This window comes from Parasteatoda tepidariorum, chromosome X2 (assembly GCF_043381705.1).
Source record: "Parasteatoda tepidariorum isolate YZ-2023 chromosome X2, CAS_Ptep_4.0, whole genome shotgun sequence".
NCBI lineage: Eukaryota > Metazoa > Arthropoda > Arachnida > Araneae > Theridiidae > Parasteatoda > Parasteatoda tepidariorum.
The window spans coordinates 20913388-20936525 of NC_092215.1; the positions used below are offsets into that span (position 1 = coordinate 20913388).

At 34.6% G+C, this 23138-nt stretch overlaps 1 protein-coding gene across 1 annotated transcript in view; it reads right to left on the reverse strand.

Annotated features, from left to right (window-relative positions):
• Positions 1-23138, reverse strand: part of LOC107455861 (uncharacterized) — an 86624-nt gene that overhangs the window by 55596 nt on the left and 7890 nt on the right. The window contains exon 3 of the mRNA XM_071188345.1: positions 7736-7871. Coding sequence (XP_071044446.1) covers positions 7736-7871 — 136 coding nt within the window. The remainder of the gene's footprint in view (positions 1-7735; positions 7872-23138) is intronic.

Below are 23138 nucleotides of genomic sequence, written 5' to 3' on the forward strand. Positions count from 1 at the left end.
TTCAAAATTTCACGGCTGCGGAGTTGAGCATTGGTAGTCGTGAACATAAAATAGGACCGGCTGCTCAACGATAGTTATATCTATAAAAAAAAATTAGAAAAAAAAAATTAAATAAAAAAAACTTTTATTACTTTAGGCGGATCATCGAGTTTCTTCTCAAGGAGCTAATTGTATTGTACTTTATTTTGATTGGACTATTTTTCTGGATTGAATTTTTGTTACTCCAAGAATTGTAAATGCTAAGTCTATTACTTACAAAGGTTTATCGCTCAAAATCTTTTTCTTCTTAGTAACATTTAAAGAAAGAAATTAAAATGGGCATGGCTGTCACTTTTATCATTAAAAGAAATAAAAAACATGGCAACTAAGTATGGTTATAAACAAACAAGCTGTCCCACCCTTTTCCTTAACTAGAGTGAGAAAATATATCTCATTGTTTAAAGGAGAAATGTCCGTATGAAGTGTGCATATCATAGCAGTCACGACTAGAGTTATCTGTTATTTTTTTTTCCTACGGCACTTGTGCTTGGAGTGATAGGGCGAATAAAAAATTGTCCCATTTCCGAAAATATCGCCTGACAACCCTGCACGCGATATTTGAGTTACACTTAATGATTGTATTGACTGGGGATGACGGATCGATCCCATTTGTGTTTGCAGAAGATAAACCTTTTTTCTCCTCACTGAATAGCCCTCATTCTAATTGCAGGCTGAAATTTAACTAAATTTCGAGATTCTTAGCAATTTCTGATTTCTTTTCCGGTTTTTTATTCATTCGATTCCAGGTTTTTTTTTATATCCAGAATTTATGAAGCTGAAGATATTAGTAGTTTTTGTTATCTGTTAACTTCGGTTTGAGCACTTTATTGCTGAATGTTTAAATTAAAGATAAAAACTTTTATAGTTTTATAAAAAAGACGGAGTTTATGCTTTAATAATACGCTTTTTAGTGGATACTTAATTTGAGATTTTTTTATATATTATATGTAATTTAATCTGGAGTGTTTTATTTATGGAGGAAATTTTTTGCTCTGTAAATGTTCGTTCAATTGCTGTATAAAGATTAACTAACTAGACGTTGAAATGCTTTTGCAAGTCATTGTAAAAGAATTTTTTCAAACTAATTTTCATTAAAATTATAAAAAAATTACGAAAAATGTGGCAACTCTTTTATAAGTGATGCCTTTTTTGCAGTTTAAACTTCTGTTAAATTTTTGTTCATAGATTTACTAACTAGATGTCTATATGGCTTTGAAAGGTATTTCAGAATAAAATTTAAACTAACTTGTATTTCAGTAAGTGATATTTTTCACCTGTAAATGTTTGCAAAATTTCAGTATGTATCTTAACTAACTAATCGTTGAAATGTATTTTCAAGAAAACGATAATTTTTTAGAATAATTCTTAGTGAAATCATTAAAATATAACGTAGTGGAAGTAAAACAACAATTAAAGTTAGAAATATTTTCTAAAACTTCAACTACTCAAACATTTAAGAGCAAAATAAGCTTACAAATAGAACATATCTACATATACAACTATTGATGTGTCATGGTAGGTTTAAAATTTTCTTGAAACATAAAATTGAAGATTTAAAACGTCAAAACGCTATAACGTTGCTACCACTAAGAATTTCTCTTTTCTCAACGGCACTGCCAGTTAACAGTTATGGTAGCGTTTGGAAGTTTTAGCTTTCTAGTAGTCATTGTTGAATAAGGTCTTGAAAAACAGTCGACATTGCACCGATAAGAGTTATCTCATTTATATATGCATACCTGCCAATTTTTACGCATTTGGCGTAAAATTTAATTTCTATATTTGAAGTAGTAGTAAAATTTATGCTTTCTATATATTCTCTTCTATATATTGCTTTCTATATATTCTCTCATCTCGAACGTATATAATCTGTGAGTTACAAACATTGTGGTTTGCTGTCTTTGAAGTTGCTAATAAGCAGAAATGCCAGTTGACTTCACCGCCTACATCCGAAAGCCTACACGTGGTTTTTTTATAAGTAGTCTGCGAAAGCTGTTTAAAGAGTGAACTATAGTTCGTTCACCAGGAGTTGGCACTTGGCTCCACCTCCTCGGACGCAGAGTTCATTTCAGCGCGGGAGAGTAAAAGAGGAAAAACAATTCCCCCCTTGAAATCGAGATAACCTCTAATGCGAGCAAAGTCTCCACACGGTTTTTTATAGGTAGTCCAATCAGACCACTATGGAGGCAAACCAGTTTCAAAAGAGCCCTTTAATAGAAAATCTAGTAAAAATAAAAAAGTGGTAGCCAATATATGTCTAAAAATTTGTTTATATTTTGAATATGAATAGTTTGTCTTATTTACTTGTCTACCACTACAGATTCAATTCTCAAATATATATGACAAATTCCTCTCAGTCACTTTTAAAATAGAATTTGGTTTCATGCGCTCAAACTGTTCACTTTTTAAATAGTCTGCGCAGACTACTTATAAGAAACCGTGTGATGGTTTTCTGACGTGGATGGTGATGGCCAAACACAAGCAGTGAATTCTTTTTCAGTCACTTACTTCGCTTTGCCATCAGCTATTACACCTTTCGCTATTCTAGCTAATTTATATTTAAAAACTTTTTCCCAGCAAAATATCTCAAAAAGAACAAACTATTCAATAAAAAGAGAGTAATATCAACAAGTTTATAAAAAAGAATGCACAGTTTCAAAATGTGCACATGAAGATTACGAAGTAAATATTTTTGTCATACGTTCGCCAAATAGCAGCCTTGTTCACATCCCTCTCCCCAAAATAGCGAAATAGTATCATCCGATACCACGTGATGAAGGCGGAGCCAAGTGCCAACTCCTGGTGAAGGAACGATAGTTGCGCGCATGAACCTAAATTCCATTTTAATGGTTCTTGAGAGAAATATATTATATATATTTGAGAATTGAATTTGTTGTGATTGACAAGTAAATAAGACAAATCAATCATATGCATAAATTAAACAGATTTTAGAGATATATTTGCCACCACTTTCTTATTTTTACTAGGTTTTCTATTTAATGGCTCTTTCGTAAACGGGTTTATCCTTATAGTGGTCTGATTGGACTACCTATAAGAAACAGTTGGCATCTCTGTGTATATAAATAAAACTATTTTAGTGTGTTCTATATTGCATTAATTTCTTCAAACCATTTTAGTAACGATAATAATATAAAAATATTAAAAATTTACTCGAATTATGTGTTTCTAATAATTTTGACTTCGCCGGCCGCCGGTGAGCCCGTCGTGCTACGAACAAACTCAGTGGCGGTCACCGGTGACTCCCATGGCATTCAACGTGTTAATAAAATTTTGATTATATTTTAGTCCTCCGAGTGAACCTTAAATTTGACAGCTTTGGTTTAAGTCCAATTTATAAAACGGGAATTACTACAGAAAGTCCACCCCCCCCCCTCCAAAAAAAAAGAATGAAATCTAAACAAATTAGATTGAGACGCAAAGGTCTTTATAAACTCTAAATGACCAAACTTTATCTTTAATTTAATATTTGATTTTAAGCTACTTTTTCACACTTGATTATTGATCATTTTTACCTTTTTTTCTGTTTCTTCATCTTTGATGTGAACTGTTGAAATTTGATGGGTTAATTTCGCAATAAATCCAATCGGTAAAAAAAAAATAATAATAATAATAATTTTAGACTCATGAAAACCCTCCAATAAAGCATTTTAAACTATATTTTTACCTTAAAATAATTCATCGATGGATTCAAACTAACGTCTTATATCCTATTATCAAAATATCTTAAGTCTGGTGTATTTCATTTTCTAGTAAATAAAAAATTACGCTTGCATCCTAACAGTAACATTTACGATATTCTCGCCCATTTCAATGAAGTATTTCAGACAATACATGCTAGAATATAGAAGCATGCAGGTTTGACTAGATCAATCCATTCCTCATTTCTTTCTGAATAAATAATTATAGCTAGTTCACCAATAATGATTCCAAAGAACTGTAAATCACTTGCGCTTCTCTATATTTATGAATTATGGCCTATAATCAGAATACGTGACAACAATGGTAAATACACCGACACCTGCGAAATCTAAACTGTTAGCTTCTTTCTTAATAGATATGGGCGGAACAGTAAAAAGACTAAACGTTGGGGAGGACAGAGGATTCCCTTACTCCCACGGACCATGTAAAACGATGGGCAATTGGTAAATTTGGGACTGGACACATGGGGGACTCCCTATGATAATCTAGTAATGCATTAAAATTTGATTAATCAATCACCCGTTTCTGAGTTATTTATCTGCTTTGTTCATATTGATTTGTCTTATGTGAGATTACGGTAAAATCACGAAAAAATGTTTAGTAACGCATGGCAATGATAAATATTTGTCAAAATGACGTTAGTGTTTATTGATTTAAAAAGAAAGAAAAACGCTTTCAAAAATTGAAGATTTTTTTTTTATCAAAGTTTTAACTTAATCAATAATAAAAATTTGCATGTTCAAGTTATCTGATGACTTTTAATGTGAGAAAATAAGTACTTCGTTGTAAATATGTAAATGTTGTCTAGGATAATGTAGTATAGCATTAAATTTTGATTAATTAATCATCCGTTTCTGAGTTATTTATCTGCTTTGTTTATATTTATTTGTCGTATGTGATGAAGTAAAATCGTGAAAAAATTTATGATTATTATTAACAAAGATAAATATTCGTCAAAATGATATTACTGTTTATTGATTTAAGAAGAAAAAAAACGTGTTGCTAAGTTTTAACTTAATTATTAAAAAAATTTGTCTGTCCAAATTGTCTTATAAATTTTAACTTAAGGAAACTACTATTTCGTTTTAAATTTTTCGCGTTTTAACGCTAGATGTCTTTTTAACTCATAATACAACATGTTGTTAAATTGGCCTTTATAAAAGAGTTTCAATTATTTAATTGGCCGAAGCAGCTTTGTTGGCAGGGAGCTGGACTCACATTCGTGAGAATAGAAGTTCGAATCCAGCTCGCCGAGGGCCTCCCGTGTAGTAAATGGTTAATAGTGCACGTTAAATCTGTCGGATCACAAGGTCCTCCTTGTCCCCATAACAAATGACACTGAGGGATGGATGAATGGGTCCACCCTATAAACGGGTATGACGTATGGGTGTGGCACCATTCTTGCCAAAGATGACGCCTCTGGAAAACAAGAACAATCGAATTCTTTGCCCTAATGGCCTACAACAACAATTATTTGATGACGGGTAGACCCATTAAATCTCGATCACTGCCAGCCGAGTGGAAGTGGGTATACTATATATTTCTTTGAAGAGTGGTAATCTATAAAGATAAAATGTAACTTAAATTTTCTTATTTCAGCAAATATTTTAGGTTTCAAATTTTACAAGTTTATTAAAAAAAATATGCTATCGATCCTTTAAAATATAACATATTATCACATTTTCTTCAAAAATAGTCACATGATAACATGCATCTAGCCATCACTTGATCCGTTTTATTGGCACGAAATGTAGGGAATCATTTCGTATGACGATATTGCGTGATTAGTAACTAAAGTGTTAAAAGCAATTTTAGGAAATTAAGAATATTACAATATAACAAATTTTGTTACCACAACAAAAAAAATGAGCACAATGAGGAGCACTCCCTGTATGATTCTTGCGAAGCACAGTCCTGCATCATATTTACAGTTTCAGTATTAACGTTTTGCTTTCGGCACTGAGCATAATGAAGCTATTCGGGTCCACTTATTATACCAGCCGTAAGCGATAGGGTAAAATATCTGTACTGGACTTTCAGAAATGACAAGATGCTGGTGGAACATTAACAACATATCTAGTAGTAAGTAGTAAAAACATTACTTTTTCTTAATCTTTTTTTAGTAGAAGTAAACTATTTAAAATAACTAGTTATGAGCTATATCATGTATAACTTTTTTTTTTCATATAATTTTCATGTGTAAATATTTTTGATAATAAGTATCGTTAATAAGTAGTTAGAGTCAGGAATAGTTTTCTTCTACATAAATAAAGGCAAAAGTGATTTATTTTTACAACACCATTTAATATTTATAAAAATGATCATGGCTGTCACTTTTCCAAGAAACAATTTCATAAGACTGACAGCCCTCATAATAACTTGTTCAGGCCCAGGGTAAGCCTCAGTGCACCTCACCAAACACAGGATACACATAACCTTGAAAACTTGAAGTGTAGTGACGAATTGTTCTCAAGAGTGTTAAGAATTTCATGAAGTTTAATTTAAACTTCATTAACCCTTTCGGGCCGACTGTCACAAATATGTGCCACCATAAAACTGTATCAATCAGGGTAAAAAGATAAAACTGGTAATCAAAGTAATTCTTTACCCGTTTATTTGTGGGCGGAGTTATAATTGTTTGATTTATTTAATTCACCATTACTTTGTTCAAAATAAAACTATTTAGTTATACTTTGAATTAACATTGATTATATATATGATCAATCTAACAATAATTAAAGTAAAAGCAAAGTAAGTCTGTCAAATAAGAAACGACTACATTTAAGTTACCGTTTTTTATTTAATTACAACTTGATTCTGATTTTGTACGAATGCTTTTCAGAATCAACCGTCCCCAAGGGGTTAAAAGAGTTTTTTAAGTTTTCACATTATGTTAACTCCTTGGGGATGGGTGATTCTTAAAAGCATTCGTACAAAATCAGAATCAGGATGTAACTAAATAAAAAACGGTAGCTTAAATGCAGGCGTTGCTAATTTAATAGACTTACTTTGCTTTTACTTTAATTATTGTTAGTTTAATCATGTATATAATCAATGTTAATTCAAAGTATAACTAAATAGTTTTATTTTGAACTAAGTAATGGTAACTAAAATAAATCAAAAAGTTATAACCCCGCCCACAAATAAACTGCTAAAGAATTACTTTGATTACCAGTTTTATCTTTTTACCCTGGTTGATAAGCTTTTACAGAGATGCCAACTTGCTCCAGACAGCAAATGAATATTTTAAAGTGGTAGTTTATCAATTGTGATTCTTGGTTTAATAAGTAGATTTTTATCCACCACTATTTCTAAATAATTCATAGTCTTATATAATTCACCGCATTATAGTAGTTATGTCATGCTATGCCGTTTTAAAAGCTAGCAAAAATAGTCAAATATTTGCAAATTTTTGTTTGCATCTATTTACCGCTTTGTTAATTATTTAGGCGTGCCCGTAGCAGTTGGCATCTCTGCTTTTATGCTGGCACGTATTTGTGACAGTCGGTGCGAAAGGGTTAAACAAAATAAAAATAATTTTAGCACATATGAATGCTACAAAGTATTAAATCTATCGGAAAATTCTGTCCTTGAAAGTACGCTCCCTTTTCTACGAGGGTACAAAAGTTGCCTTTATCAAAAATGTGCAGGGCAAATCCCAGCGGTTACTGCTTGATTCGAATTCTGCTTCCGGTTCGCACCGACCACAGTGTTGACTTAAAATATCCTCAGTGGTAGTCTGACAGTTGGAAGTTTACATGGTTTTCCTCCAAACGTAACTGGAATGCGTAAGTTCCTTAAAAAAAGTCCTCATTGAAGACTAATTGTCCTAATGCCGCATTCATGAATTTCCTTGTCCTCATGATTAAGATCAAAATTACATGGCTACAGGGTTAAGCATTCATAATCGTAAACTCAGAATTGGGTCGGCAGGATCAAAATAAGATTAAGTACTAAGATAAGTAAGAAATGTCCTTACCGTAAACACGCATTTCGTCTTCTGATTTTGCTGTTTTGAAAGAAGGTGCTTCTCCTGAAACTTCACAGCCATACAGGCCCTCAGTGTCTAAGCTGGTTGACGTCAGGAGAACATGACTGCTGTTTGATCTTTCAAGCTAAAACAGAATTTAAAAACGATTATGAAAATCTTATTAATTGTCAACTTCCTTAAATTATCTATAATATTACCTTGCGCACATGCATTTTCGGGCCCATCCTTGGTAAGTAACAAATTAAATGCACTTCAGTACTGCAGTAAGAACGCACTTTATACAAACCCCTCTATCTACGCTTTTACCTCAATTTGCGCTTTTGGTTTCATATTTGGCAATCTGGCAATCTTGTTACGAAAATATTTTAAATCATTCTTGAAAAATTTCCCGCTCATGTAAGTTCATTTGAATTCGCTACTCGCTTTATAGAGTTCATTTCATGTTTTATTCTGTTTTTTCTTTATATTTTATTTTCTGTTTTTACATAATATTTTTACCTATTGTGTTCGATTTTATTTGTTGCAATTTTTTTGTAAAAATTTCTTTGAGTGCTCCTCATACTATTGTATTGATATATTTTGCTTTGGCTATTTTGATACAATAATAGAAAGCACTCCTTTTTGCGAATATAATGGTGTGAGCTGATGAAAAGATTATATGTTTTATTTTCCGGATTTTTATAAATTTTTTTTCCTTTTTTTCGGATTTTTTTTCACGGTTTCTTGTTGTTTTTATTATTATTTTTCTTTTTCCCTTTTTTTCATTGATCTGTAATTTTTTCCACGTTTTCTCTGCATTTTAAACTTATTTTATGAGTTCTATTTACTTGCAGATTATGCGCAGTAAATAAATCTTATTGTTTTTCTTAATTTTCCTCGTGTTTTTTTTTTGTATCATTAATTGATAAACTTAAATATTTGCTTAAACTTTAAAACTTTAACAAATCTTGAAAAAATAGATTAAATTCAAATGATTTTTCAGATGGCTTTAAATAGTTTGCAAAAATAATAAATCGACAGTTTATATCAAGACAAAATATCATTTAAATTTATAAGATATGTCTAAAAAATGTATATTTATTTTTTATTGACGAACTGTTTAAAAAAAAAGTAATAATATATTGCAAACAAACCTGTCTTAATAATTTTTTTTTCATTCAGTAGATATTCCCTTTTCTCTTGTCAATTATATCGACAGTTAGCATTTTTTTTTCTTTTTATCTTTCTGAATATTTTGAATGCAGTTCTATTAAAGAGAATAAGGTAGTATTGATTTAGATATTTTCTGTGTCGAAAAACAAAGAACTTCTAATTGGAATATATTGGGCATGAATTGCGAACGATAAATTTGTAAAGAAGTCTTAAAGATATATATTTTGTTATGTAAATTGTTTTGAATGCAAAACTACTATAAAAAATTACATACAAAACTACAAAAATAAAATTATTAAAAATATTCTTTTATTCGGTCGTCTGGAAACATTGTGCTGATTTTCGATCTGCGGAGCTCCAAATTTCCGTCAAAAAAATTCTAGTGGTAGCGAATGACTTATCAAAGCAGTTTAAAGCTTTCTTTATATCACAACCTCTTCTATTCAGATTATTTTAATCTACGTAACTGCCAACTTGCATGGTAGTTGAGAAATAATTAGCCTTAGCAACATTAGCCTTTTGGTGTATTAAATCTGAAAAGTTTCAAACAAATTTTAAGCCACCATGACGAATCAAAAATTTAAAAAAAAATATGGAGATAAGATCTATTTGTTAGCTAATAATGCTTATAGATATCTTAATAGTTTTGTTGTTAGATATATCGTCCGATTGTGTTAGATACCTGATCCCTTAACGCTCAGATTTTTTGAAAAAAACCGTCGAAAAAAAATTTTTTTTTAATGTATAAAAGCACACTTTGGAACTTTGTCTTTTCTTTCAGCGGAAAATTTTGATGTACTGCGCTTTTGTTCCATGGAAAAAGGCTATATTCAGAGATGCCTACTGCTCCGGTCACGCCAAAATAATTAAATAAACGGTAAATAGCTACAAAGTAAATATTGCAAATATTTGACAATTTTTGCCTGCTTTTAAAAGGCATAGCATGACACAAGTATTGCCTATGCCTATGTGAGGTGGGTATCTAAGTATCGGCCCCGAAGGGGCCCTAACTCATTCATCTGAGTGGGGTAGCAGTGTGTGCAGCTAGAGCTCAAATCAAAGGGGTAAAATAAGTAGCAAAATTGCCTTAGTACGTAAACACAATGAATGAAAATAGAACTTGATTAGATAGGTACATATAAATATATTAAGTGAGGGGTATATACAAAATAAGAGTAGAATCGCAACTCCTGACCTGCCTCGCCTCCCCCCCGAAGGGCTTCATTGGTGCACAGGACAGGAACCTTGATTCAAGAAGTGAAAATATATACAACTATATACAAGATTAAGTGGCGAACCGTTTGGATAGCACGCCGTCTGAGAGGAAAAACACCGTTGCCGGGCTATATTTAATATTTTCCCTGAGAAGTTCGAAATCAAAAATAGTATGGTAATTGCATGCGTTGCAGCGAGTTGCATCTTTGAAGAAGGCGGCGCATAAGAGTNCATCTTTATGCCTGTATTTCGAACTGCTATTTCCCAACTACATGGAAAAACGCAATCGTAATACTATTCCCAAAACAAGGGAAAAACCATTTAAACCCAGAAAACTGTAGACCAATTAGCCTTCTAAACACCCTCTCAAAAGTACTAGAGAAAATAATACTAACTAGACTTCTCCCCACCCTCGACTGTCTACCTAATGAACAATTTGGTTTTCGAAACACTCTCCACAACAAAGCAACTCCTAAGGATACTCGAATTTATCAGCCAAGATTTCTACAAAAAAGAAACTACACCAATGGTAATGCTTGACTTTGCAAAGGCATTCGATAAAGTTTGGCATAATGGTCTCATGCATAAAATGATAAATTACAAGATCCCGGATGACCTTATACACATAATAGATAATTACCTTGCAAACAGGACTTTTAATATCAAATTAAATAATGCCCTCTCCACAAAAAGAGTCATCAAAGCAGGCGTGCCACAGGGCTCAATCCTAGGACCAGTGCTCTTTCTCATTTACACGTCAGATTTCCCTGTTATCAGAAACGATATAAACATGCAAACTGCATTTTATACCGATGACACGGCAATACTAGCCAAATCAATAAGCACAAAAGTAGCAGCTCGAAAAATACAAACTAGCCTAAACGCAGTCGAAAGTTGGTGCACAACCTGGAAGACGAGGATAAACCCATCTAAATCAAATCTCCTCATCTTTAAAGGAAGATACAAAAAGAAAGACTGTAACTATAACAGGATTAAACTATTCAACGAAGATATCCCTATCACCAACAGTGCGAAATATCTAGGAGTAACACTGACCAATACATTCAACTGGAATCTCCAAATTAACAATATTATGACAAAAGCGGCATACCACGCCCTAAGACCCATGCTATCGCAAGACTCAAAAATGGCATTAAGGACCAAAAGAACCATATACCTATGTGTATTAGACCCATACTAACATTCGCCTCCCCTGCATGGATCACTCTCACTAAAAACCAAATCAAAAAGTTAAACTCAGTACAAAACAAAACCCTTAGGTATATCACTGGGGCACCCTGGTATATCAGCAATAAAACTATCCACCAGGACCTAAAAATAGATCCATTAGACAACTACATAAATAGAATGAACGCATCATTCTACAAAGAAGCTACGAATTGCACCATGTGCATTTTTAAAAATCTATTTGACTTTGAGACCATCAACGATAATGCCAAATTCAGCCCTGCCACTGCCTTCTTCATTAGCGATGGCATTCTTTCTAAATATTTTAATTAATAATTCTAATGCGAGCGCTCTCAAAATGAACTGCATCAATCTGCACCAATGAAGCCCTTCGGGGGGGAGGCGAGGGAAAGATGCAGGGATTCTAGAGATGCGACCGCTCCTCAGCATCCTTCGATAGACGCGACGCTCCCATGCCCTAAATAGGGCATTAACTCACTCCGCCCGCTCGCTCCCCTTTGTACAGATGTATATTTATCATTAACATTGCATTTATTATTTACCATTAATTCTATAACCCAGACTACGATTTCGTTACCTCATGCATTTCCGATGCATGCTATTAGTATGCTCATTTTAGCCGAGTACTACCGATTGGCCCTTAAAAGGCCTCTACCTCGCACACTCGAACTCCGCTGTAAATATTCTCCAATGTTTATTATTATCACATTATATATTTTAACCTAGATCTCGTATGCAATTATTATCCATGCTGATTAATTACTCCAATATTACGAAGAAAGTGTATTGGCCCTAAAAAGGGCCTTTGCTCTTTTCTCACACGACCGCCTCACGCTGTATATATATCTCTAGTAGTGTTATGTAATTGCTTTATGTTTTAGTATCCTAACCATTTTAGACTGTGCAATCATGCACAATGTATTGTTTAATCACTAATTTACTTTACACTCATACGCTTGTGTAACCACTCTGACTCCCTCTCTTCCCTTATTTTCCGTACTATCTTAGATGAAGGTGTAGTGTAGATAGCCCGACGGACTAGGAACATCGTAACACATATTTTATAACGGTATATCGGTTGATTGAATAGTATATTACAACCGAATGCGATCTTAAAGTTCATTCAGCTCAAGGATTTAAACTTGAACAAATCAGTTGCCATGGGAACAAAAATAAGATTATTAATAAATTTGTTCACGATCTGCTTAAAGTGATTAAATTTTTCAGTGCTTTAAATTAAAGTAAATCGCAGTGAAGAGACCTTAAAAAAGAAAGGGGAAAATATTGGCAACGAAAATGTGAATTTCTTGTCATAATCGCTAAAATTCAGAAGTTGTTGTCAACTTCCCCGTAAACTCGACGCTTGTTACAATGAGAGTATCTTTATGGTACAATATTTTGTCAATACCCCGTTTTTGCTAAGAAATATTTTATGAAAAATCTATTGACGAAGCAGAATGCTAAGGTTTTAAGGGGCGATGAAATAAAGAAAATCATTAAAAAGCTAAAAAAAAAAAAGCCCCCAGGGCAAGATTGCATTACAAACACAATGCTAAAAAATCTCCCGCTAAATAAAGTTAAACAAGTCACCAATATTATAAATGCCTGTATTCAAAATAGCTATTTTCCAAATTCCTGGAAAAATGCTCTTATTATTTTATTCNTTTTATGAACATCGTAATGATTATATTGATTTTAAACCGATTTTTACAGATGGATCTAAGCACGATAATCATGTTGGTTGCGGTGTAGTCATTGAAAATTTGACTATATCTGAACAGTCATATCATGACTCATCAGTTTTCACTGCGGAATGTTATGCTATTTTGTTATCACTTAATTTTATTTCAAACCAAACTTACCGCAAGTGGATTATTTATACAGACTCTTATAGTTTCATCTCAAGCTTTTCCCACATTGGAAAAAGCCCCGTATTACAGAAAATTCAAAGTTGCTTCACAAAATTATGTGGTGAAAAATACAGTATTCGTTGTTGCTGGATACCATCCCATGTTGGGATACACGGAAATGACCGCGCTGATACCGCGGCTAAAACCACTCAAAACGTATGCAGGAAACTCGTAACACCTTTGGATCTGAAACGAATATGTAAGTTTGCAATACAGTTGGTTTGGAAACAACACTGGAGCGAACAAAAAGACAATAAAATGCATGAAATTTTTCCCTCTCTAGAAGACCACAAATTAGTATCCGTTGATCGCAAAACCAAAGTTATAATTAATAGACTGCGTATTGGTCATTCCCGTTTCACCCATAAACATTTACTGACTGCTGATCCTGCACCTTGTTGTTCTCTTTGTCAAGTCGACATAACTATTAAGCATGTTTTAACCAATTGCAAACGATTCGAACATTTGAGGAACAAACTCTTTGGCAACTCTTGCCCTGATCTTAAATCCTTAATCGGTGACCCTTTACACCACAACCTTATTACGTTTGTTAAAAAAATAGGACTTTACTCTCTGCTTTAAAAATAAAATAATTTTTTTAACCTAGTGACTGGCGCAGTATAGCCATGTTTGGCTCTTGTGCCAATAAACTTTAATCAACCAACCAACCAACCAACTTGGTTTAGGGCAGTCTTTGGATGGGTGGCCTTCTCCACACTTAATGCATCTAACAGGGTAGTGGCATCCCGTTTGTGAGTGCATGAATCTCTGGCATTTATAGCATTGCATGGGACCCTTGCCCCTGCCTCGATAGCTTTCTATGATTACATTTGAAGCATTCAGTAGGCTTTTAGCAGCGTATATGTCCTTAGCATTTTCAGCATGTTTGTTAAGCGTGACTAAGAAAAGGGGGATTTTTTCTTTTTCGACTCTAATTCTTTTAGTCAGTTGAGTAACATTCATCACTGGATAATTTTCGTAAGCAAGTTGATTTTTAATATCTTCCGGGTCAGTGGTTTTATGAAGTCCTCTAATCACTACTTTTTGGGTTTTATCTTCTTCAAGATTATAAGTATGATAAGGCAAATTCATATCTTTTGCTTGTGCCGTAATGGCATTATGAGTGGCTACCGATCTTGGTTTAATAATCGTCTTGCCGTTAGAGACTTTTCCTTCGAAGTCGGTAACATTTTTGTCTTTAAGTTTTTGGCAGAAATCTTTCCAATCGAGAAATGAGCACCCATTTTTTTAGCGCAATATATATTAGTTTAGCCCCGCCCACCTGCTTTCCTATTGGTCGATCTCAATCGACATTCACTCCGAGTTTATATAGCGCCAAAAAGACGACAGAGACCAGACCGCTTTTATTGGCGCTAAATCTCAATACCACCAGTTCTAAAATTCACCACTAGCCCCAATGGCGCTAATAGAACTACATGACCAGGCTGCTGCTACCATCAGCCAATCACAGGGCGAGCACATCAAACCACGCCCACCATCACCTCCTTCCTTCTTTTTCTCTTTCCTTTCAGAATTCCAGATGCAGTCAATTCAGATCCCAAGCTTCAGATGGAGAGGTAAAAGGCCCTTGCAGGGCCTAAAGGCCTCGTACAAACCAAGATGATGATGATGAGAGACCAGACCGCATCTCAGCTAGCTCTGCAAGAATCCCCGATTCGACCCCCGAGCGTCAGCTATGATGAGAAAGAAGGATAGTTACAGTACGATCATGAAGAGGAGCAATAACGCCAAGAAGAAGGCTCTAGAGCGTTTTCGAATCAACACCGCCCCTGCTTCAGCGAAGAAGATGAAAATGAGAAGAAACAGTCTCTCATCCCTGATTCCAGTTCCCCCGCCATTGTTGGAGGAAGGACAGCGAACAAAGGGGAATCGTCACCTTCACACACACATTCGGATCCGGTTTCCCCAACCAACCCCGGGGGTGCTCTTTTCAGAGTGCCTCCGCTTCCCTTCGTAAGGGGGAATGCAGCAACTGGGGCGTTGGCCGGATCAGGTGCAGCTACCGGNTAAGGGCCAAAATTCAAATTAGATTTTCTTAGTTCCATAGTACACCACTATCAGCATTGGCGCTGCAAAATTACATGCACCCAAGAAATCTAGCCCCGCCCAGATCTTACATTTTCGACCAATCAGATCACTGTATCAACCAAATATGATTTTCATAGCTTTTTGTGTCTAATCTTTTTCCCTTTTAGATTCCACTTCCAGATAGTAGCAACTGATGATGAACCAGACGAGGATGAAGAGGTAAAAGGCCCCTTCGGGGCCTGAAGGCCTCAGCCAAACCGAAGACGAGACGAGAATGGTCATACACGACTTTCGGTTTCGTAGAGACCAGACCGCATCTCTGCAAGAATCTCCGATTCGACCCCCGAGCGTCAGCTATGATGAGAAAGAAGGATAGTTACAGTACGATCATGAAGAGGAGCCATAACGCCAAGAAGAAGGCTCTAGAGCGTCTTCGAATCAACACTGCCCCTGCTTCAGCGAAGAAGATGGAAATGAAAGATAAAGAGAGAGAAGATAATGAAGGAAGGAAGAAGAAAGAGTCTCTCATCCCAGTTCCCCCGCCATTGTTGGAGGAAGGACAGCGAACAAAGGGGAATCGTCACCTTCACACACACATTCGGATCCGGTTTCCCCAACCAACCCCGGGGGTGCTCTTTTCAGAGTGCCTCCGCTTCCCTTCGTAAGGGGGAATGCAGCAACTGGGGCGTTGGCCGGATCAGGTGCAGCTACCGACAGCGGTGCTGCGGGGAATCTTAAATCCCCCCCTGCCTACACAGCTCAACACGAACAGGGGGGTGCTCAGTTAATGGATACTACCTCCCTTAATGATTCTATCAACCCATTCGATCGCGAAATTGAGGATATCAAAAACCAAAGAGAAATGTATCGCATTCTTTATGCATTAAAACATGAGTACTCCCAATTGGAGATATAAAGCTTCTTTCTTTCGAAGATCAAGCTTTCATTTAGCTAGAAAATTCTGTCAAAGGACTTCGCGATAATTTAAATGTTTACGCAAAAGTAAGCAACATTAAACTATTCATGATCCCAGTGGACTTCGCGTCCATGGACGTAATTTTAAAAGAAAAGGAGAAAAACGTGGTCAAAAGCCTTTCTCAAGGCTAGTAAACCTATTAAAACCGACGAGTACGGGTTTGAAACTAAGTCAAAAAAGAAAAGGAAAAACACTTCCCCTTCCAGTGGAGTGTTCTCCCCAGAAAACTACTCAGCTCCGGTCGTAATGACCGGAAACCACAACGCAGGAAAATTCCTCCGCTCCCCGGCCACGTAATCCCCCTCCATTTTTAATAAAACCGAGGCAAGATTGGCCGCTACTCCTCTCTCTCTAAAAGAGAGAAGCACCGCCCGTGCGAGCAAAACTCGCCGGACAATTCATCAAAGTAAATGACTCTGATGGAACTGGAACTATATTAATTTTGTGGGGCACCTACACAATTGTGTTTATCCCCAGTATAAAACTTGTTGTACCTGATAAGATTATATTTCTTAAGGTGGAAATATTTTACATGAAGTGAATAAAAATTCTGAGTAAACTTGGGGAGAACTTGAAGAAGGTCTAAAAGATGATAAAAAAAGAAATTTGGGGGGGGGGATTAGTTCCGAGATCCTATCGCCTTGTTGGCCTGTGGAAAGTCATGGAATTATCTCTAGAATTCATATTGCCCTGGACATCAATTTTCCTATGCATCCGAAAAGGGTTTACACATTTTTTTTAGGCTCACCCGTTTATTGAAACAAAAAAGGGAGTATATTACATGGGGGAAACAATTGATGATGATAACATGAGTATGTACAATGCAAATGAATGGGTCACTTTTTTACAGGGGGATCATAATAGCAATGATGTTGACAACATATATAAGTATGAAGTGGGTTATTTATTTACAAGGGGAACAAATTGGATTTTGTTATTTACAGAATTGTATAATATTTTTACGTTGAGAAGACAATAATAGGATATTCAACTAACAAAAGTTGAAAATATTTTAATTTGCAGCTGATTTTTATCATAAAAAGAAAAAAACAAGAAGCTTTGAAAGTTTGTAAATAAAAACTTCATTGGAATGTGTATACTTCTTCGTTTCTACAGGAATTTTTTGCCATCTCGTGGCGTCAACTATCCTCTAAAAGTGACACTATTCGGGCAACCGTAAGGTGCTTCCATCTGGTGACTTTTCTGAACTTTCAGCTTGGAAATCCGAGAATTGGATTTAGAAATCTACTCATAAGAGAAGAAGAAAAGAAAGTTTTATAAAAAGTGAAAATTGATGAAATAATTTAGTTGGAAGGGTTTATTTTGAGTACAGTTCTAGGTCTATATTTATTGGATTGATGGTAGTAATCATAGATTGGGAGATTTTGGATTTCAACGTTATTAATAAGGGGCAAATTATTGAAAAATTTTGTGGCTAGTTTATGGAAGTAGTTATTAATGCTTTTGATTTTTAGGTCTTGACTAATTTTTTCATTTCTGTAGTACCATGGTGCATTTGCGATGCTTCTTAACGTTGTATTTTGAAGGGTTTGTATTTTTTTCAGGTGGGATTTCGCAACACCACCGTAGATAGGGCATCCATAGCTAACTATGGGACGAAGGATCATTTTATAGAGTAGGAGTTTATTTTTAAGGCTTAATTTTGATTTCCTGTTAAAGAATGGAAATAGAACTGCTCTAATTTTTTTAAATTTTTGTGAAATATTGTTCGCATGATTTTTAAAAGTAAGGCGTTTATCAAGATCCATGCCTAGATAAGTAATGTTATCCTTCCANGAGACTTTTCCTTCGAAGTCGGTAACATTTTTGTCTTTAAGTTTTTGGCAGAAATCTTTCCAATCGAGATCTTCTTGATCAATAACAATTGGGGGTATCCTGGCCACTTTCTTTGGTTTGATAAAATCATGTTTGCTTGGTTCAATATTAATGAGCTTATTTGGGATTTGCGCATTTTCCTCGTCGTCACTTTCTGAGGCTTTTTTGCGTTTTAGATTCTTAGCAGGTGCCTGATTTATCGGAGGGAAACTGCTGTATGAGTCCATTTGTTCAATTTCAGCTACCTCAGAGTTAGACTTGTCAGTCCAAGGTTCTACACTTTTATTGATTTTGTTTATGAGAACATTCTCAGCCATAGTTGCGATGACGGAATTTAGGGAGCCTAACTTCATCCCTGGAATTTTTTCCTCATAGAATTCATTTGCCACCCGTTTTTGATCAACAATATCTTGTATGGCGATATCAATTTCGCGGTCATTTTTAGAAAACTCGGGGTCAAGCAGATAGCCTATCAGATTTGAAACATTTTGAATAATCAGGTTATAAGCATCGCAGACGCCGAAGGCGATGGGTTGCTCAGCTAAATCATAGTGTTCTTTTATAGTTTTATCATAATCGTCGTCAATATTTATATTAGCGCTACCTAAGCAATTTTCCTCACAGTTGGGATGATTCCTAACATTGGAGCTAAGCTTGGGGGTAACTAAGTCATTAGGCCTAACTGGGACTTCGCCGTAAGCAACGGTACTATCCTCATTAGTATTTAAATTTGGAGGAGCAATATTATTCTCCGAGTAATCCATAATTAAATAGCAAATAAAGCCTAAACCTAACAAAGCCTAACACCTAACAAGGAGTCTAGTGCATACACTGGGCCCACCCAAATGAAAACAAACACCGGCTAGCAGCTTAGTTGTCACCGGGCAGTCATTCGGAACTTAAGGTATCCACTGCTAGCGCGATCAATACATTACCACTAACAGGAACAAAATTAAAGAGCTGAAATCAGCACAGGAACAGCAGGCGCCTACCGTAGAAACAGTCTTACTCTCAATTCAGAACATGTAACTAGGTGAACTGCATGACATCGATGCGGGGTTCGAATGCGATAGTGACACAAGTATTGAAAAGTGGTGTATTATATAAGCCTACGAATTATTTAGAAATAGTGGTGGATAAAAATCTACTAAATTAAATTTATTAAACCAAGAATTACAATTGATAAACTACCACATTAAAATATATTTGCTGTCCGGTGCAAGTGGGCATCTCTGCATATTTTATTCTTGAAAAAATAAATGTTATAGCTTACAATCCTATGTAAATGCTAAATTTCAGTAAAGCGATTTTTTTTCTTAGATTTCACATTGGTATTTTCAATTCTCTATTATATTCAAGGGTGAAATATTATAGCAGCATAAAATACAACGCCGCTTGAATTTTCTCGATTGTGCACAGTTTGGCCTGTTTAGCGCGCTCTAATTAACTAGAGCGCATAAGTTAAGGGGTTAATTGTTGTTTAACTATCACTTTGTAAAAACTCTTTCAACAAACGTGCAAGATATCAAGTATGGATTTAGTCTTGTCTTGCTTTTGGATCTGGTACTTTTGCCCTTATCCCATTCATCCTATAGTATTTGTCATTTTGCTTGGTTTCGTTGAGGTTAGTAGGTAATGCGACTGCTGTAGTTTGGCTTCAGCATGTATCAGACTCCTATATATGCAATAAGTTTCGAAATCTTTGTGGTGATAAAATAGACTTAACCCTTTCGGGAAGACTGTCACAAATAGGTGCGAGCGTAAAACCGTATCAATCAGGGTAAAAAGATAAAACTGGTGATCAAAGTATTTCTTTAGCAGTTTATTTGTGGGCGGAGTTATAATTGTTTGATTTATTTTATCCACCATTACTTTGTTCAAAATAAAACTATTTAGTTATACTTTGAATTAACATTGATTATATACATGATTAAACTAACAATAATTAAAGTAAAAGCAAAGGAAGTCTGTCAAATTAGCAACGACTACATTTAAGTTACCGTTTTTTATTCAATTACAACTTGATTCTGATTTTGTACGAATGTTTTTCTGAATCACCCGTCCCCAAGGGGTTAATAGCCGACTACAACATCACCAAAAGAATTTGACAACCACTAAACACAAGGCCGGGATAGCCTGATTGGAAGGGCACTGGATCCATGTCCATGAGTTCGTGGGTTCGATCCCAGCCGGGAGAAGACTCCCCGCTTCATAAAAGGTGACTGAAATGGTGTAAATGGTGATGCTCGTTAAATCTGTCGAGTCGTAAAGTTTTCCATGTTCCCATAAACAAATCAATACCTCTGGGGATACTGATCCAGGATTTTTCCTGTCTTTTGGATTGGTTCAAGATTTCAAGTCTACGGAGTTGAACATTTGTAGTTGTAATCCCAATATATTGTCGCCTGTTCAATGACGGATATATAATAAAACACTAAACCAGAGATGCCAACTGCTCCGGACACGCAAAAATAATTTAAAAAAACGGTAAATAAATGCTAAGTAAATTTTGCAAATATGTGACTATTTTCGCTTTTTAAAAGGTATAGCATAACATAAGTACTGTAAAGTGGTGAATTATATAAGCCTACAAATTATTTAGAAGCAGTGGTGGATAAAAATCTATTAAGTTGAATTTATTAAACCAAGAATCACAATTGATAAACTACCACTTTAAAATATATATTTGCTGTCCGGAGCAAGTTGGTATCTCTGGTTTAGTGTTTTATTATATATCCGTCATTGGACAGCCGACAATATATTGGGATTACAACTACAAATGTTCAATTGTCCGTAGACTTGAAATCTTGAACCAATCCAAAAGACAGGAAAAATCCTGGATCAGTATCGAATGCGTAAGCTCTTAAAGTAGGCGTAATTATCCTTATTCAGTAAGTTTTACTATTTAATTCCCCATCAATTTATCAAAACTTTTGCACAGAGTGGAGCCATTGCCATTCCTTTGACAATAACAGCAGCACCAATTTATCAGAGATCATTTTTTTGTAAATCAATAGAGTAGAATTAAATTTTATGATTTAACATTTTCAGGGATGACACAGGCGGCTAAAATTATTAGATGTGCTAAAACTCAATTCTTCTTTCTTTATTTAATCTGAATAATAATAATACAATCGTAAATACCCCCACGATTTACATTGTTAATTATTCATATTAGAAGCGAAATTAATTTTCTTTGCATTCAACACTGAACTGCAAGAAAGATGCTTGTAAAAGTTATTAGTTTTATAACTTTTAATAGATTTTAAATTTTTATAAGTCACCACCTTTAGCATTTTCAGTCCCCGTGGGATCTTCGCATTTTATGTCCCATATTAATGGGTATTAAAAGTATGACAAAAAAGCTTTCGATTCAATGTATTATCCATGCAGGCAGATATAAGGGAGAATTTTTAATCAGTGAGACAAAGAGTGTCAAAGAAGTCTTTTAAGTTATTTTTTTTCTCCAAAATATGCTTTTTCTTTCATAATTATAACATAGAACATAAGTCACATGCTAGTAAGTTTTAAAATTAAGACGAAAAAATTTTTGATCCAATTTATTATCCATGCAAGCAGATATAAGTGAGAGATTTTAACTCGTAAGTGATGATATCACTAGTTAGATAAAACTCACATGCATGCTTACTTAAATTCCAAAAAAGAAATTTCACGTTATAGTCTGTACAATTTATTATCTCATGTCAAAATCGCCACTTTTTTTTCAGAAACTTTTTCTATGCTTCTCTAATATTCCAGAATGTAAAGCAACGCCCTAAATGCCTGGTGTTCGCCTAACTCGAAGTTTGATGATTCAGGCGTTTTTCCCTGTAGATTTTGTGTCACATATTTTACTAATTCCTGTAAAAGCTGATTTGGCAGCGGAAGCCTATTCTACGGTCTTGCAATTATAGGTTAATGATATTCAGGCAAAAATCAATTCTTGGTCACTTGTGACTTGTGGTCATTTATTTCCTCCTCATTTTATGTGTTAGGGACAAAATTCGGAACCATTAATTATGAGACTTCATTAGATTCTTACCTCATTGGTTGATAAATTTAATTATGTATAGGCGTTTGGATATATGTGTTACATATTGCGTCACCTTTGTTTTAAGTTCATCTTTTTTATCACTTTCCACTATCAGATCAATTTTAAAAGTAAATGAGCATGAAAAGTATTTTTTTTTTTTTACAATTTCTGCTATTTTAAATTATAGGTACTTCAAATACTTCATATTTCGTGCAGAAAGTCTATTAAACACTCTAACTTAATTGACTTATAAGTTTATTAGCTTGCAAGCTGTTCACCATAGACGTAAAAAATAGATTCTTACTTCAATGGTTGAAAAATGTGATTACGTATAGGCGTTTGGATATATGTGAAACATATTGCGTCACCTCTGTTTTAAGTTGATCTTTTTTATCACTTTTCACTATCAGATCAATTTTAAAAGTAAATGAGCATGAAAAGTATATCTTTTTTTTACAATTTCCGCTATTTTAAAATATAGGGGTTTCACGTACTTCATATTTCATGTAGTAAGTCTATTAAGCATTCTAACTTATTAGCATGTAAGTAGCTCACCATAGACGTTAAAAATAGATTCTTACCTTATTGGTTGATCAATTTGATTATGTATAGGCTCCTGGATTTATGTGTAACATACTGCGTCATCTTTGTTTTAAATTTATCCTTATTATCACTTTTCACTATCAGATCAATTTTAAAAGTAAATGAGCATGAAAAGTATAGGGGAGAGTGGGGTAAATTGTAACAGGGTACGATTGTAACAAAGCAAAAATTTCGAGTGTCGGGTTTTAGATTTGGTTCCTAGGTGGCGCACAAGGTGTATTTAATAAATCTACATGTACACCCCTGCTGGCAACCATTTTTATGTACTTTTGAAAGAGTTACATCACAAAAGATATTTTCACGCTACGCAAGTACTTTTTTTGGTATTAGAATATTATATTGAAACAAAGCAATTTTGTTTAAACAAATAAAAATTATTAACCGAATATGTAAGTGGACACCATAATT